The following is a 14260-nucleotide window of genomic DNA, read 5'->3' on the forward strand; positions in this document are numbered from 1 at the left end:
TATATAAACAGGGTTGGGAACATTACTTCATGAAAGTAACTTATTACCGTTACTTTTTAGACAAAGTAATAATAAAATAATGAGACTGGGGACTATAGGAGTCAAGCGCGGTGATCAGTGCGCAAATTAAATAATTCTATAGCAAATTTAATTCTATATAGTCTACAGTCAAATTTAATTAATTAAAGTCCATTAATAAGAATCTTATAATATTCTGCTTGCACGTTTCAGTTTCAATATTTGCGCATTTATCGGCGACAAAGAAAATAAAGATAAAGATCGAAAATTGCATGTGTTTGAATACTGCTAGACGGGACGAGAGGGCAGTAGATAAAATAAAATTACATCGTTCAACTAGTTGGAAAACTAAATGGTAACATGTCCATATATTAAAATCAGATGTTATCAGTGAACGTTTGTAACGGTTAGTCAGAAGAATATAATTTAAAAAATAAGACCTCGAATAGCAGCAGTCCACGTAACAAATTTAAAAAATGGATCTGGCATAGAAAGAATATAATTATACAAAAAAAGGGTAGAAATATATAAACGAAATCATGTCAAGTGTATAAAAAATTGTATGTTACAAAAGGTATAGATCCTTTTAACTTGAATTTTACAATAATGTTAAAATATTGACATTAAGATATACTAATAAATAAGTTACACAGAGTTATAGGAAATATTATTTATTAAAAAAAGTACTTAAACCAATTCGTTAACCGTTACTTAGAAAGTAACAAAATGACATTATAAATAACGCAAATAAATTGCTTCCCAACTCTGTATATAAATAAATACTGTTATTGACGGCGGACATAACAATATAATAAATTACTATATATAATTATATATATATATAATTAATATATATAATGTATATAATATAATTATATAAAAAGACTTCAGAGAAATTACAAAACACAGGTGAATTTGTGCATATATTATAGCAAAAACAAAATATCCTATATATAATTATATACTCTTATTAGTCACTTATATATTTATTCAGTTTTAGTAAAAGTAAAAAACTATAATTTTATATTTCATAATTTATTTTTATATATTGAATAAAAATAAATAATTTTGATAAAATATTGCCAATTCAGTACATAAATTTACTAGTAAATGCATACAACTATTAATATTATGTTTTTGCTGTAACATATATTATAAATCGTTTCATAAGCGGCTTATGTATGCATATTGATTGTTTGCGCTTTAAATTCTTTCTCGGATAACATATGCCATCGATAGCCCAATATTCTAGACACTTCTTGCTCCGTGCTCTCATAACTACGGCTATTTACCTTAATCCATCGATAATACTCAGGTGACCTATCCAGAATTTTCGACCAAGCTCTGTCACATCTCTTCAGAACTACGTTTCGTCGAACATACAAGCAGCGTAAGTATTTCGCGGTAGAGACAATCTCTAAAATCGTAGCAGTCGATATTTTATCTCGGATCATCTGTGGAAGAAGTATTTGTCATTATATTGTAAATCAATAGAAATTTGCAGACAAAAATAGAGTAATTCTTTTTTAATAACTGGTTATTGTTATATTAGACATTCAGGAAAAGCTAGATAATTGATGATTTGTAACGTTGATCTTGAATGTAAAAATGTTTTTATATCTAACTAAATCTCAAAAGTTAACAACTTTATTCATTTGAGTTCTGAATTATTCATATTTAATATAGTTATTCAATTAACTGTATCTAAACGCAGAAAGAAGAACGTATTTAGAATGTATTATAAATAAGAAGATTGAGGAAGCTTGTAGAACATTCAACAGTTTAAATATTTAGCACGCGCAGCATCGGGATAAGTGTAAGCTTATAGAATAGTTAGAAGGAACTTACACTCACACAATAGCAAGAAAGACTTTCATAACGTGTAAAGGTACGAACGCATGCCAGCACATCGTAAAGTCGCGTTGTTAACATCAGTGTTTTAGGAAAGCTATCACAAGCTTTTTGATTCAAATACAAAATGCTACCAGTGTTTGCAGATTTGGGCACATTCGGCAGAATTGCACTAACGCCTCGTCCAATCTCTTAGCGAAGCTCCTGTGCAGATAGTATCTCGTGACTCCCTTAAAAGCGTACACCCGTATTGTCGAATCAAAAAACGCTCCGTGAGTGAGTACCATGGATGGCGAAAGCTGCAAGACATTATTAGTGTGAAATAAAATTTCTGCACTTTTCTATCTTTAATATAAAATTACATATTATCATCTCACTAACTTGTGTATTTGGATTATCCAATACTATACTGTGACACGGTATAGCGCTATGTTCCAGTAAATCGATAGGCAAAAGGATATCCGTGGCTTTATGACTCTCTATCTCAAAGTGTACTTTTAAATAAGGATTGCTCTTTTTCATCTTAATCCAAGATGATCTCTTTGGCTGAAATAAAAATCTGAATAAAGATTTATTGATGCAAAAGGATTAGTATATGTATTAGAGATTATACTTACCAATCTTATGGTAGTGTCCTTTGGACTGTATCGATTTTGCAGAATATGAAGATGCCTCAATTTTGTGTATCCTATTAATTCTATTATATCCTCATGCAAATTTTGAGGACTAATGACTAAGACCTGAAAGAATATTTTAATTAAATATCAAGACACTACATATCGATCCTATCGACTGTTACATACTTGTTGTACTCACGTTTAAGTTAATGAATACTCCTACATGTAATAATGGACAATTGTAACGTGTGGTGTTTATCAATATCAATTTCGATAATGTCTGAGTACAATTTGTACAGATGTCGTCCATTAAGTGCAACGCTTCATTGCTGTCGAGCATTAGATCTATCAATTCTATACATCTGAGATTCTGCAAATTTCTCATCAGTCTCTTGAGAGCTTCCAGCAGTTTACCACCTGTGCCAAAGACTCTAATTTGATCGGGATCGTCCCTGTTCGCCATGTTACAGGGAAAGGTAAACTTCAACCTGCGAATGTAGGTACCCACGCCAGCCACAGACGTGTTGTCTGACCCTTGTCGTTCAGCGTACCATGATATCATGTTCATGAATTCATAAAGATTGTAGAAATTTAACATGGGCTCAAATACAAGCGTGCGGAAGTTCCGTCCGACTTTGTTCAGGCAGGTGGACGTTCTTATGTGATCCAGGACGTACTGCCAGCCGCTATAGTAGTTGAACTTTCCTCGCGTGAGAGTGGTGTCCTCCAGAGTAAACGTGGACCATACGTTCTGGAGTTTGAAGGCACGATACCACGATCGACACACCAGAGACGCATAGTAACGCTCGCGAATAGTCAGATACGAGAATATCTCCTCCAGCAGAATGTCAGGTGTCTGATCCCAGGAGCTGTACTGCTTGTACAGCTTATCCTCCTCCGTGTCCTCCTCCTCCAGATCTATATATAAGGCTTGGCAGATAAGATTTGTTTTATTCCTTGTAAAGAGCTAAACTTCTATCTACAGTACTATGTGTTTTTTCTCTCCTTGTATCGACGTCCTATTTTTATATATGTCTACCTTGAATGCGAATTATTTTTAGACGATATTAACATCGATTCCAATTACAAATTAATCTTTCACGCTTTTCAACGTCACTTTTTCTCACTGAGGTGAGAAGACTGCGTTTGCCGGTATCCTCTACGTAAAACGTTACATATGCACACACATACCCAGGTGTTACATGAAAGAATTATGCAAAACTATACAGAGAGGGAAAATCGTGTTTACACGCGATGGCATGAGCGTATGATTACCTCTTTAATCGAATATGAAAAACATATAGGAATGACTTGTGATTGACAACATTTTATATTTGAAACGTAAAATCGCGTGGAAAAGCAAAGGACATCCGGTTTTTCCGGGCCGTAAGATCGCAAGGCAGAATCCCGTAGAATATTCATTTATTTTCATGGATTTCTCTCGGAAATTGTGAAGAGGGAAAGAAAGAGAGAGATAGCATCACGCGCTCACCTTTGTCCTCTTCGTCGAATTTCCAACAGCCTTTACTCATTTTCGATCCGATCGCTGCTCATCAGTATTACATTGAAATAACGTTTCTTCTCTACGGAGTATTTATACGCTATATTGCTAAAAATATACTGAAAAAACGGGAAGGGGCGCCCACCGCGACCGAGCGCGCATCGCCATGATGTGATTTTAAATCACCGCACCTCAATGGGTTTACGGATCGCCGTAGAAATTTTTACGGAAACGTCGCCGCGCGAGAAGAGAGTGCAAGAGAATGCCCGTTGACGCGCGACGACGATCATGTTTCGGTACATCATTCCAAGAAATACGCTTGATGTGGGAATCAATTCCAAAGACAAATTTTCTCGCGCCGCCACGGCATCAGAGAGAGAAAGAGAGAGACAGATGAAACGGGAGAGAGAGAGAGAGAGAGAGAGAGAGAGAAGAAAACAGCGGGACAAGTCGGAGCACACGTCCTAACCTATCCTAACCTATAATGATTGTGTCGAATGGTCCGTCACGCAATCCAATGCAATCGTAAAAAGCAAAACTAACCTAAATCTCTGTCCGCTGCTGCAGTTCGCGACGCGGTCTGCCTCGGATTAATACAATGAACGTGATCGGCAAATTATGTCAATTGAGGCCAGCGTTGCAAGCTTACAGGTGCGTGACGTACGAAACATGTGAAATCAAGTATTTGGCCGGATTGTTGTAAAAAAGACAAAAGATAGTTTTTTTTTTTCTAACGATTGTGCAGTATCTTCGAGTATTGTTTGATGTTATTTAGGAGAATTATAGAGTGTTTATTAAAACTTGATTTAGCGTGAATAAGATAATGAAAGGAACGCAAATACAGTCATTTAGAACTATAAAAATACATATACTTTCTTTCATAATTGTGTACATTTTTATTCTAATTTTACTAGTCGTTGCTCGTAAAATCTCAAACATTTGTCTCTGAAATGCATTTGATTTTTGTAGAAATTTATGCCTCACACATATTAAAAATGGTTACGAAGGACCTGGTAAAACCACCGTAACGTTCATCAGTAAGGAGATGGGCGCTCGAATCTATGTGACTCATTGTGACCAGGTAATTTCTATTTTGTTCTATCAGGAGACGCGGTAGTGTCTCTGGCCATGTTCAAAAATCTACTAGTTCATTTTTAATTTATCTTGAATAATTATTTATTCATCCTAGTATACACAATTGGGTCATTTGTATCCTGTACATTTCTTTTCTTTGAAATACTAAGAACATATACTAGGAGCTAAATAATGGTTTTTTATCCTTTCTCTTCTTTTTTTAAATATGCAACTTTCTAGTAATTGAGAGAATGGATTAAAATGAATTAAAATTTTAATCTATTTTTTAACTTTTTTAGATTTAATTGAATTGAAAAATTACATTTCCCATTTATAATTTTAAATTAGCAATAATTACAATGCATTTAAAGAACTGAATTTTTTTAAGATTAAAGGTATTAAAATGTGCTTTATGCAATTCCTATAAATGATTAAAAATGCATTGAAAAAAATTCATTTCAATAGCCATGAATATGTGTGTACTTCTGAAACTCTGAATCCACATTCCAATTCATTTCAATCTGTTCTCAATCACTGGATTTATAAATATTTTTTTCAAGATGTTAGAGTGTGTACTAAAGAATCATTTAATAATTTTTGTATTCTTATAAAAATAGTGAAAATTAATTCGAGACACAATCCATAAGTAAGAAAAGACCACAAAATTGTCATACGTACAATGAATTCGTATAAATCATCAATATTTTATATGTGGGGCAAAGTATATTAATTCCAGATTATGATTTTTTATTTTCAGGTGGGATTCACATTTAATACCGGAATGAAAGTGTTGGGGCCAACAGTGCTGTTTCCTCGACACGCTGTCTGCTGGAACATTGAGTCTGGCAAATACATAAACGAAGCGTCGCTTTCGTTGTTTACTGTTCTCGAGCCAAAGCCTGATATCTTAATTATTGGATTGGATGATCACTACAATTTTGATTATATAAAAAATCTTCGAAAATGTGTACAAAAGCTTAATATCAATACGGAAATACTTCCCGTATACAATGCATGCGCGGTGTTCAACTTCATCAATGAGGAGGGTAGATTAGTTGTTGCAGCGTTGATACCGCAAAAAGCACCTAAACAACCACTGAAACTACCGCGGCGTGAAGCTGCGAAACAAATAACGAACTCTGATAGTGCAGAAAATAGCAAGACAGACAGTGCAAAAACAGAAAGTACAAGAAATAGATAGAATACATGGAGGTATATATATATGATAATTTAAGAGAAGACTGTATTATATTGTATAATAAAATGAAACTTCTGTAAATTATATGTAAGATTAAGAAATTATTTTGTTCATTCTAGTTGGTCAAAATGAAACATTTAACGCCCATTTCCACCAATGCAGATTAACTTCGATCTCGGTTCAATTTGCTCTTCGTCTTTTTCTAATTCTAAAAATTAGAAAAAAAATTAACAGTAAGTTAAACCAAGATTAATCTGCATTGGTGGAAACAGGCATAAATGTTTTAACAAAAAGAAAAACAAATGTTACTCGTAATCGGAGAAAATCAATAAATTGCTTAAATTGAACTACACACATTACGAGTATACTCCGGTATACTAAAACTACGTTGAGATTATGAGGCCCAATCGCTGCATAATATAACGATTTTACGTAATAGCGCGGATTCAAACTTTGAATAAGTTATTAGCTTCTAAAATATCAAGAATGTCCCAATGTCTAGGAATAAAGATAGGCATACGAATTTCACCGTCTCGACATTTGACATTTTGTTAACAAGTTCTTCATAATATTCTAAATGGAGACCCTAGCGAAATAAAATCAAAAAGAACAATGGTCTGTTCTTCGCTCGCTTTTACGAATTTTCATGCATTTTCGTTGATCTGAAAAATTACCAAGATAGTCCTACGTTTTAAAAAATAAAAATGTTATTTATTTGCTCAAATTCCGAGATTCTCTCAAAGAAATGCATAAACGATCATCACGTAAATCGTCGGTCACGACGACTGAAACGTAAATTTTGAAAAACAACGTGTCACGTATTTTTATATATCATTGATGCATCCAGTTGTGTGTCTTATTGTAATCGATCAAAAAAAATAATTTCTTGACGAATTAAACATACAGGCAGATTGTTTCCCTTACTTGATAACTTGACACATCGCTTTTCGCTACTTTTCGGCCCACGTAGGACGAAGCGGTGGGTATATAGTTTTCTCGACAATCTGGAAAAATCACGCTACGAATAATAAACGATGCCTTTGACGGATAAGAGTATATTCAACTTGATTTATTTTCACACCAGAAATGTACAAGAGACGGGTCATAAAAGCTCCGAGACTGAATGGATTATTATAAAACATATTAGGTTTGGAAGAAATTCGTAACTTGCTTTCAGAGTTTCTCGTAGTTTTCGATAACTTGTATAAATACAGTTTCTTCCGTCACGGCCCTTGATTTATATACTACAGGATCCTTTGTGAACAATATGCACGTATTTCTCCAAGCGGACGGTCTTAAAAGGAAAAATCTTAAAAGGATGACGAGGATGAGAAACGGCTGAGAATCAAAGGACTTGTCGTTTCGTCCAAATGCAGACAGGTAGTTCTTAACAAATGTATTGAATATGGATATCTCTACAAAACAATTCTCTCAATTTTTTACTGGACTAGATGCTTTATCGTAATATTGAGCTCGACGGGGATTACTTCTGAACAGGAACTCGGACCGAAATTACATCTTTGGATTAAAATTTCGGTCTGATTACGATTGTGGTCAGAGGCTATTCAATTTTTGGTTTCGGCGTTGGTTTCAGTTCTTTTAATAATAACGGTGACCGTTACACGTATATAATTATATGGAAAACTAAAATCGAAAAGGACCGACATTCAAACAGTCCTGGTTAATAATCGTTATGATAAAAGAACTGGAACTAAAAATTGTAGCCTCGGACCATCTATAATAATGATTCGGACCGAGTTCTTGCTCCTGAGGGAGACAAGCCAAGCGCGCATCTGTTTCAAGAATTTCGTTTTATTATAATTCACTCAGCTCTGCAACTTTTTGAGACACATCTTATGAAATTCGTCCAGTATTGCACTTACGAGGAAATCGTGTGTGTCGCGTCCTGTACTTAATCGTTAACGCAGTTTTCCGCCGTTTTGATGATGCATGCTGTGTGGTGACTTTACGATACGTCCGCCGTAAATCGCAACGCAAAGTGCAATAAACGAAAGAAATTTTGAGTAGAAAATCTCTATGACGCACTTAGACAAATATATTTTTTTTCCGCCCTTTCCTTTATTTTTCCTTTGCTTAATTAAGGCACCGGTGTACCTAACTTATTGATAGCTTGAAGAAATCGCATTGCTTCCTACAGTTGCGCGACAGAATCCCTGTATAACAGTCTTGTGAAATACTTGAAGAACGGCAAACGTCTTATTTTGAATTTTTGTTTATGTATTTGTCTTTTTTTTTATGTCTGCATGTCTTCTCACGTGTTCCCAAGTGTAATTCTTGCATCTGTTTTTTTTTTTTTTAGTGTCTCTTCCTTTCATTTCCCTCGACAATATTTAGAAGTAATTATATATTTAGGTTGAACACGGCGTGTGATATTAAAAAAAGATTAAAAAAAAAAAGATGTAGACCAATTTCTCGCAAGTAATACCAATTGATGCGCAAAAGAAGCGACGTGTTTTTGAATATTCAAAAATGAGAAGTCAGGAGCCACATTGACACCTATTTTTTATTATTGTGTAAAAATAATGCAGTACTCATATCGTAGCACGCGTATCCGCGGTATATTCGTTATTCCATATCTATGTAATTTATATGTCACAGTTAACAATTCATCCCACGTATACAGTGCCGATTACAAAAACCAATCGTTGCTGCTCTTGCCATGATAATTTAGCATAGATTCTATTTTTTTCCTAATGGTCTCTTAATCTCTTTACCGTTAGCACAACGATAATAATGATAGTGACGATGATTGTGGTGGTGGTGATGATGATGATGATGATGATGATGATGGGGTGATAATGATAATAACAATAATTGTGAGAGTAATGGGGAGAGAGGAATAGAAGCAAAGAACAGTACTAATAATTCACATAATAATACTAATAACAATAATATTAATAATAATAATAAAAAGAAATAATATTAATATTATATTCATAATATAATATTAATATTATAATACAATAATTATAATACGACGATGTTGATGTCGATAACGATGATGATGGTAAAAAGAATGGCTATTTGCCGCTCAGGGTTGCACTTGTACGATCAGCGAGATAGCGGCTATATTAATGGGAATGATGATGAAAAGGAATATGGTTGCGGTAGTGCGCCAGCGTAAATAGAAATAAAGAGCACAATCAGAAATCGCAATAGAAATCATTAGTTTTAAGACCAACCGACCGAGTGATTCTTCGACCAGCTGGATTGTTTTTAATCATCTGAAGATTCTTCTCACAATTCTCTTCTCAAGGGCAGGAGGGAGAGGGGAGGAAGGGAACAAAGGATAATAATAAAATAAGATGATAAAATCACTAATCAATAATAACATAAGGCATTATGTTGAGGATCTCGCCCTGGTAACTGGGCCTCGCTAGCATCTGATGCCACTCCCGAAACTCCACATTATCAGTTTGGTTGTCATGCACACTTTTTACACTATCCACGTTCGATAATCCTGACGACACTCCGTTTCCTCCGTCCCTGGTATTCGAGCGCTCGTCACCATCGGAACACGCGGTTGTCATCGACAGTCTTGGCTGGAAGTTCCCGTTAAGTCCTTCGATACACTGCACGTGTAACCTCTCGAGATCCTCGGCGGTAGCATCCCGCGGTGGCGGAAAACATTCGGCGTCGTCTCGTTCTTCGTCTTCGCCCCAATCTATCGAGCTGGGATCTAAGGGCGGTAACTTGGCCAATATTTCTTCGACCGTGAGATCCTGTTGCAACGGTGATCGACAGGTCTCGGTGGTTCCTGATATCCTATCGTCTTCACGAAGCCTGTCCTGACATGACTCAGGCGAGGGCGACTCGCGACAATTCTCCGCGGATTTCAATCGAGCTGCCGCTTTTTGCGTTTTGCCAGTGGACGTCTCCGAAGAGGCCAGACTTTTGCGAAGACTCTGGGAGTTCTTCTGGTTTGAGCAGCGCAGATGCTTGGACACCTGCTCATTGTTGCTACCTCGCAGAACATCTTCCGTGCTAGGTGGTTCCGCGACGCTTTGACTAGGTAGGGCATTGGCGCTGCCGATGGGACTACAATTACTTCCGCGCGCCTGCAAATCGGCCAGTAACTCTTGCGTGGTCTTTAATTTCGGATTCCTCGAGATACTGGCCAGCTTCTCTTTCACGCTGTCCTCCAGAAACGATTGTCGCTTCGCGGACTTACTGCCCTTTTTACGGCCGCGCTTCTTCGGGCCCGGCTCGTCGTTCGTAGCCTGGAGAGAGGTCTCCGCGAAACAATCGGAGATTCGTTCCTTCAGTGTAGGGCTAGGCACTTGCGAATTTAAATTACCACTTATGTTCTCGCCATTGAGTCGTTGCTTCTTGACTTCTTCTATCGTCGACTCGGTTCCATGCGGCGATTGATAGTATTGACATTGGTCCTTGCTACTTTCCTCTTTCCGTAATCGCTTATTGGAACTGTGTGTACGCGGCACCGCTTCCGTTACGTGATTCTGATTCGAGGTACCGAGTACTGGGGATGCATTCCTCGAGCAGGAACTTATCCAGTGATTGCTGGTCAGGCTAATTGACTGCTTGTTGTTCGAAGACGCGTTAGGAGATCGTGAATGGTCACTGTGCACAGATAGCGCCGGACTGAGAACCTGTAATCATATACTCTCGATATTTAATATAGTGGTTTTCATTTCAATATACATATACATGTAATATATATTAATTGTATTAAATAACATTAAGGAACCTATTCTGTAACTCTTAACGATTCTAACGACATCGTTAAATTGCTGCGCAGCTATTTTGCGGTACACAAAACCTGCGTAATGATAATATAACGATATTGCAGACGTTAAGTTATAGAATAGGCCCTAAATGAAAATGGATAAATACATATAAGTATGACAAAAAGAGATACGAAAAAAACTGAAAAAGAAAACGTCTTAATCCTGCTGGTCTGTTTGAATTCATTTGACCCAAAAATATTCTTACTAATATTTTATTTAAAAAACTTTTTCTCTGGTATCATTTAATGATTTTATCTATTAATATAACTTTTTCCTGTGAATTTTTTTTTTTTTGACATTTTTAATTATTGACTAAAACTATATGATTATATAGTAAATTTGAACAGACCAGCAGGATTGAATGTTTTATATAAAAATGTATTAACCAATTTCTCTTAAAAATTGAGACTTACTCTGAGAGGAGTGGCATCTTTCAAAGATAAAGGACTGTGAGGCTTCAGCTCTCGCAATGCAGGACTCTGTGGCTTCAAATTCCTCAGGGCCATCTCCTTCGCGCCGTTGAGAGCCAGGGTAGGCTGATTCGGCGTAGAGTGTACCGTCGGTAAAACCATGTCTCGCCAGCGGCGTACCAGATCTTTCGCACGCTTGGCCAAGGCTTCATTACTCGTTTTTCGACGAAGTTCATTGATGTGTTTTCCAAGTCTCGTAATCTGGTAAAAATTATTAAGTTAGAACACCATTGTTCTTGTTTCTTTTAGTATTTTAATATTCCAATGAATATTAGAAACTTTCTGTTGAGTATAAATATTGATTTGATAAAATAGTAGCAAATAACAGCTAAGTATGCATGCACACATATATATTAATTAATACAATTGATGTACCTAATTAGTTGAATGCATTTCATTAATTCCATTGTAAGAAAATATAACCTATTAATGTAAAAAATATCAACAAGCTATAACTGCATTTAGTAAAAATATTATATATAAATAATACTCTTGTTAGGTATGATTAAACTTGCAGTTGTATAATTTGCGAAGCTTACTTTATATAAAATAAATTATAATACATACAGTATTTAGATTATTACAATGGTTAATTACATTATGCAACTAAAATAAAATAATATGAAAATAATAGCTTTTTTTTTTAGTTTTTATTGTATTTCAGTTATAATATATTTAGGTTTGCACTTTTACATAACATTACAAAATGGAAGAATATAAGTATATAGAATGAAAGATGAATTATCGCTCATTAATAAATTATATATATATATATACACACACACACACACACACATCATAAAATTGCCAATAATCTATTCAGTCATTACCTCCAACACTTCTTTAGTGACTGTCGTCTTTTCCAATGTCGAAATGACATCGACAACAGCTCGTATATCGACGACCTGTAATAAAGACAAGTAATTTTTAACATATGTTTATTTAATTGTAAGCATTAGGAAATTATAATTAGATTTCAATTCATGAGTTACAGAACTTTTGAAGGAAAGACCCTAAAAACAAGTTGTACACGCACACGCGCACGCACACACACACACACAAAACACACACACACATACACACACATACATTCAAATAAAATACTATATATGTAATCTACATATGAATATATATCTATAAACGTATACGTGTGTGTATACATGCATACATACAACACACACACACGCACGCACACAAAGTACACGCATACGCATGCATATCATCGCGAAGAACGTATTCAAAATTATGGTCTGCAATTACAAAAGAGATTCGGTAAAAAAAAAAAAATTCGACTGGAATTGAATTTCGATTAAACTCTTTCGATTTGATCGAAGGGAGTTGCGTCAAATTGTCGAACGATGTCAAAATCTGCAACGGCATTTCATGCAAATAAAATTCCCCGCGGAGCGAATAGCCTCGAGAATCGTCGGAATTCATTTTGCCAAATGCGCGAAAGTAACGTGCACATTTACATACGACATCCTCGAAGAATTTTATCGGGTCCGTGCGAACAGCATGGCTGTCTCCGTCCAGAAACAAGCCGAAATTACCCGTCTGGCAGAAATTTCTCGAACCGTATTTTGAAATTGGAAGCGCCGATCGTTCGTCTCTCCCACGATCGAAATCGTGCAAAATTTGGAATAATCAAATTATTATCGGACAAAGACGATCGAGGAACAACATCGTCGATGGGAAGGAAACAGCGTTCTCGGGCATATAATCGGACCGGACCTTCCTCGTAAATTTACGATACTACGCACAGACTGCGAGAGATAGATAGTGCGCGAGGAGAGGCAGAGTATCGTCGGATTACATCGAATAGTCACGTCGGCTTGCGCCAAGGTGCATGGGATCCAGAATTGAGGTTATGTAGCCAGGTAGTCGAGAACCCGCCTCACCCGCACGTCGTTACGTTACGTTACTCCCGACTCTCGTCTCCTCTTTCTCTCTCTCTCTCTCTTTCTCCCCCTTGCACGTACATACACACCACGGTGCGGCGGCGGGCGAGCGCGCGCGCGCGCGAGTGTGCGTGCGAAGGAGAGAGCGAGGACGTAGTGCGCGGGCCGCGGCAGTGCGCGCGGATCGCCCCGTCCGGCCGTCGCCGCATGCATCTCTCTCCGCGGCGAGAGGAACGGTGTGTACGTGCAGTACGGCTCTCGGCGGCGCGCGAGTACGCGCGACGGCGACGACGGCCGTGGCCGCCGCCGCCGCCGCCGCGGCAGTCGGCACTCATACACTCGCGGCCGCCACGCTTAGCTCATACACGCACGCACGCACACGCACACGCCGCCGCGCGCCGTATACACATACACGCTGTCACTCTAGCGGGCACTCTCGCGCACGTCACTGGTACAGGCAGCAACACGGCGCACGGGGGATCGAGAGTGGGCCGATAGCCGTTTGCGCGTACGGACCACGGAGACGGCGCGGTGCATCTCGCCGCGACACACCACACTCCGCCTTTACTTACATTGTATTCCTTGTCAAGGGATTTCAACAATTTTTCGGTCAGCTCGCTGCAAATTCTCTGCATCGGGGTATCGCGCATGGGGGCCCACCACGGGGGGATGTATTGTATTAGGATTAGCGGAAAAATAGTGTCCTGGCTCCACGCGTATATCAGAGAAATCCGGTCGAGATGCGCGAGACACGAGGGAGACTCGCAATGGCGACTACCGAACTGTGCGCTCCACCGTCGTTCGCATGCCCTCCCTGCCTCCCGAGTGCCTCCTAGTCGCTGCCCATGCATCGTCCCTACCCCC

At 37.6% G+C, this 14260-nt stretch overlaps 3 protein-coding genes across 3 annotated transcripts; 1 reads left to right on the top strand and 2 right to left on the bottom strand.

Moving 5' to 3' along the window:
* Window positions 1–1159: 1159 nt before the first annotated feature.
* LOC108773000 (uncharacterized) lies at window positions 1160–4055 on the bottom strand. Its single transcript, XM_018538689.1, has 6 exons — window positions 3979–4055; window positions 2686–3404; window positions 2487–2609; window positions 2251–2415; window positions 2004–2168; window positions 1160–1472 (listed from the first exon to the last, which is right to left on the bottom strand). Exons 1-6 carry the CDS (start codon window positions 4016–4018, stop codon window positions 1194–1196), a joined length of 1491 nt encoding a protein of 496 aa, XP_018394191.1. The 5' UTR covers window positions 4019–4055; the 3' UTR covers window positions 1160–1193.
* Window positions 4056–4308: 253 nt separating this feature from the next.
* Window positions 4309–6297, top strand: LOC108773002 (NADH dehydrogenase [ubiquinone] 1 alpha subcomplex assembly factor 3). Its single transcript, XM_018538691.1, has 3 exons — window positions 4309–4638; window positions 4957–5068; window positions 5819–6297. The coding sequence occupies exons 1-3, from the start codon at window positions 4586–4588 to the stop codon at window positions 6260–6262; spliced, it is 609 nt and encodes a 202-aa protein (XP_018394193.1). The 5' UTR covers window positions 4309–4585; the 3' UTR covers window positions 6263–6297.
* A 2899-nt stretch (window positions 6298–9196) lies between these two features.
* MED26 (mediator complex subunit 26) lies at window positions 9197–14207 on the bottom strand. Its single transcript, XM_018538664.1, has 4 exons — window positions 13969–14207; window positions 12329–12403; window positions 11442–11699; window positions 9197–10890 (listed from the first exon to the last, which is right to left on the bottom strand). The coding sequence occupies exons 1-4, from the start codon at window positions 14044–14046 to the stop codon at window positions 9598–9600; spliced, it is 1704 nt and encodes a 567-aa protein (XP_018394166.1). The 5' UTR covers window positions 14047–14207; the 3' UTR covers window positions 9197–9597.
* Between the last annotated feature and the right edge of the window lie 53 nt (window positions 14208–14260).

This window comes from Cyphomyrmex costatus, unplaced genomic scaffold (genome assembly GCF_001594065.2).
Source record: "Cyphomyrmex costatus isolate MS0001 unplaced genomic scaffold, Ccosl1.0 scaffold196, whole genome shotgun sequence".
NCBI lineage: Eukaryota > Metazoa > Arthropoda > Insecta > Hymenoptera > Formicidae > Cyphomyrmex > Cyphomyrmex costatus.

Coding starts and splice junctions, on each gene's coding strand:
- LOC108773002 (XM_018538691.1), top strand. CDS start 4,586: ATGAACGTGATCGGCAAATTATGTCAATTGAGGCCAGCGTTGCAAGCT. Junction 4,639..4,956: donor CCAGCGTTGCAAGCTTACAG/GTGCGTGACGTA, acceptor TGATTTTTGTAG/AAATTTATGCCTCACACATA. Junction 5,069..5,818: donor ATGTGACTCATTGTGACCAG/GTAATTTCTATT, acceptor TTTTATTTTCAG/GTGGGATTCACATTTAATAC.
- MED26 (XM_018538664.1), bottom strand. CDS start 14,046: ATGCGCGATACCCCGATGCAGAGAATTTGCAGCGAGCTGACCGAAAAA. Junction 11,700..12,328: donor TCACTAAAGAAGTGTTGGAG/GTAATGACTGAA, acceptor AATTTTTACCAG/ATTACGAGACTTGGAAAACA. Junction 10,891..11,441: donor AAGATGCCACTCCTCTCAGA/GTAAGTCTCAAT, acceptor ATATGATTACAG/GTTCTCAGTCCGGCGCTATC.
- LOC108773000 (XM_018538689.1), bottom strand. CDS start 4,018: ATGAGTAAAGGCTGTTGGAAATTCGACGAAGAGGACAAAG. Junction 2,610..2,685: donor GAGTATTCATTAACTTAAAC/GTGAGTACAACA, acceptor ATATTCTTTCAG/GTCTTAGTCATTAGTCCTCA. Junction 2,416..2,486: donor AGGACACTACCATAAGATTG/GTAAGTATAATC, acceptor TTTTTATTTCAG/CCAAAGAGATCATCTTGGAT.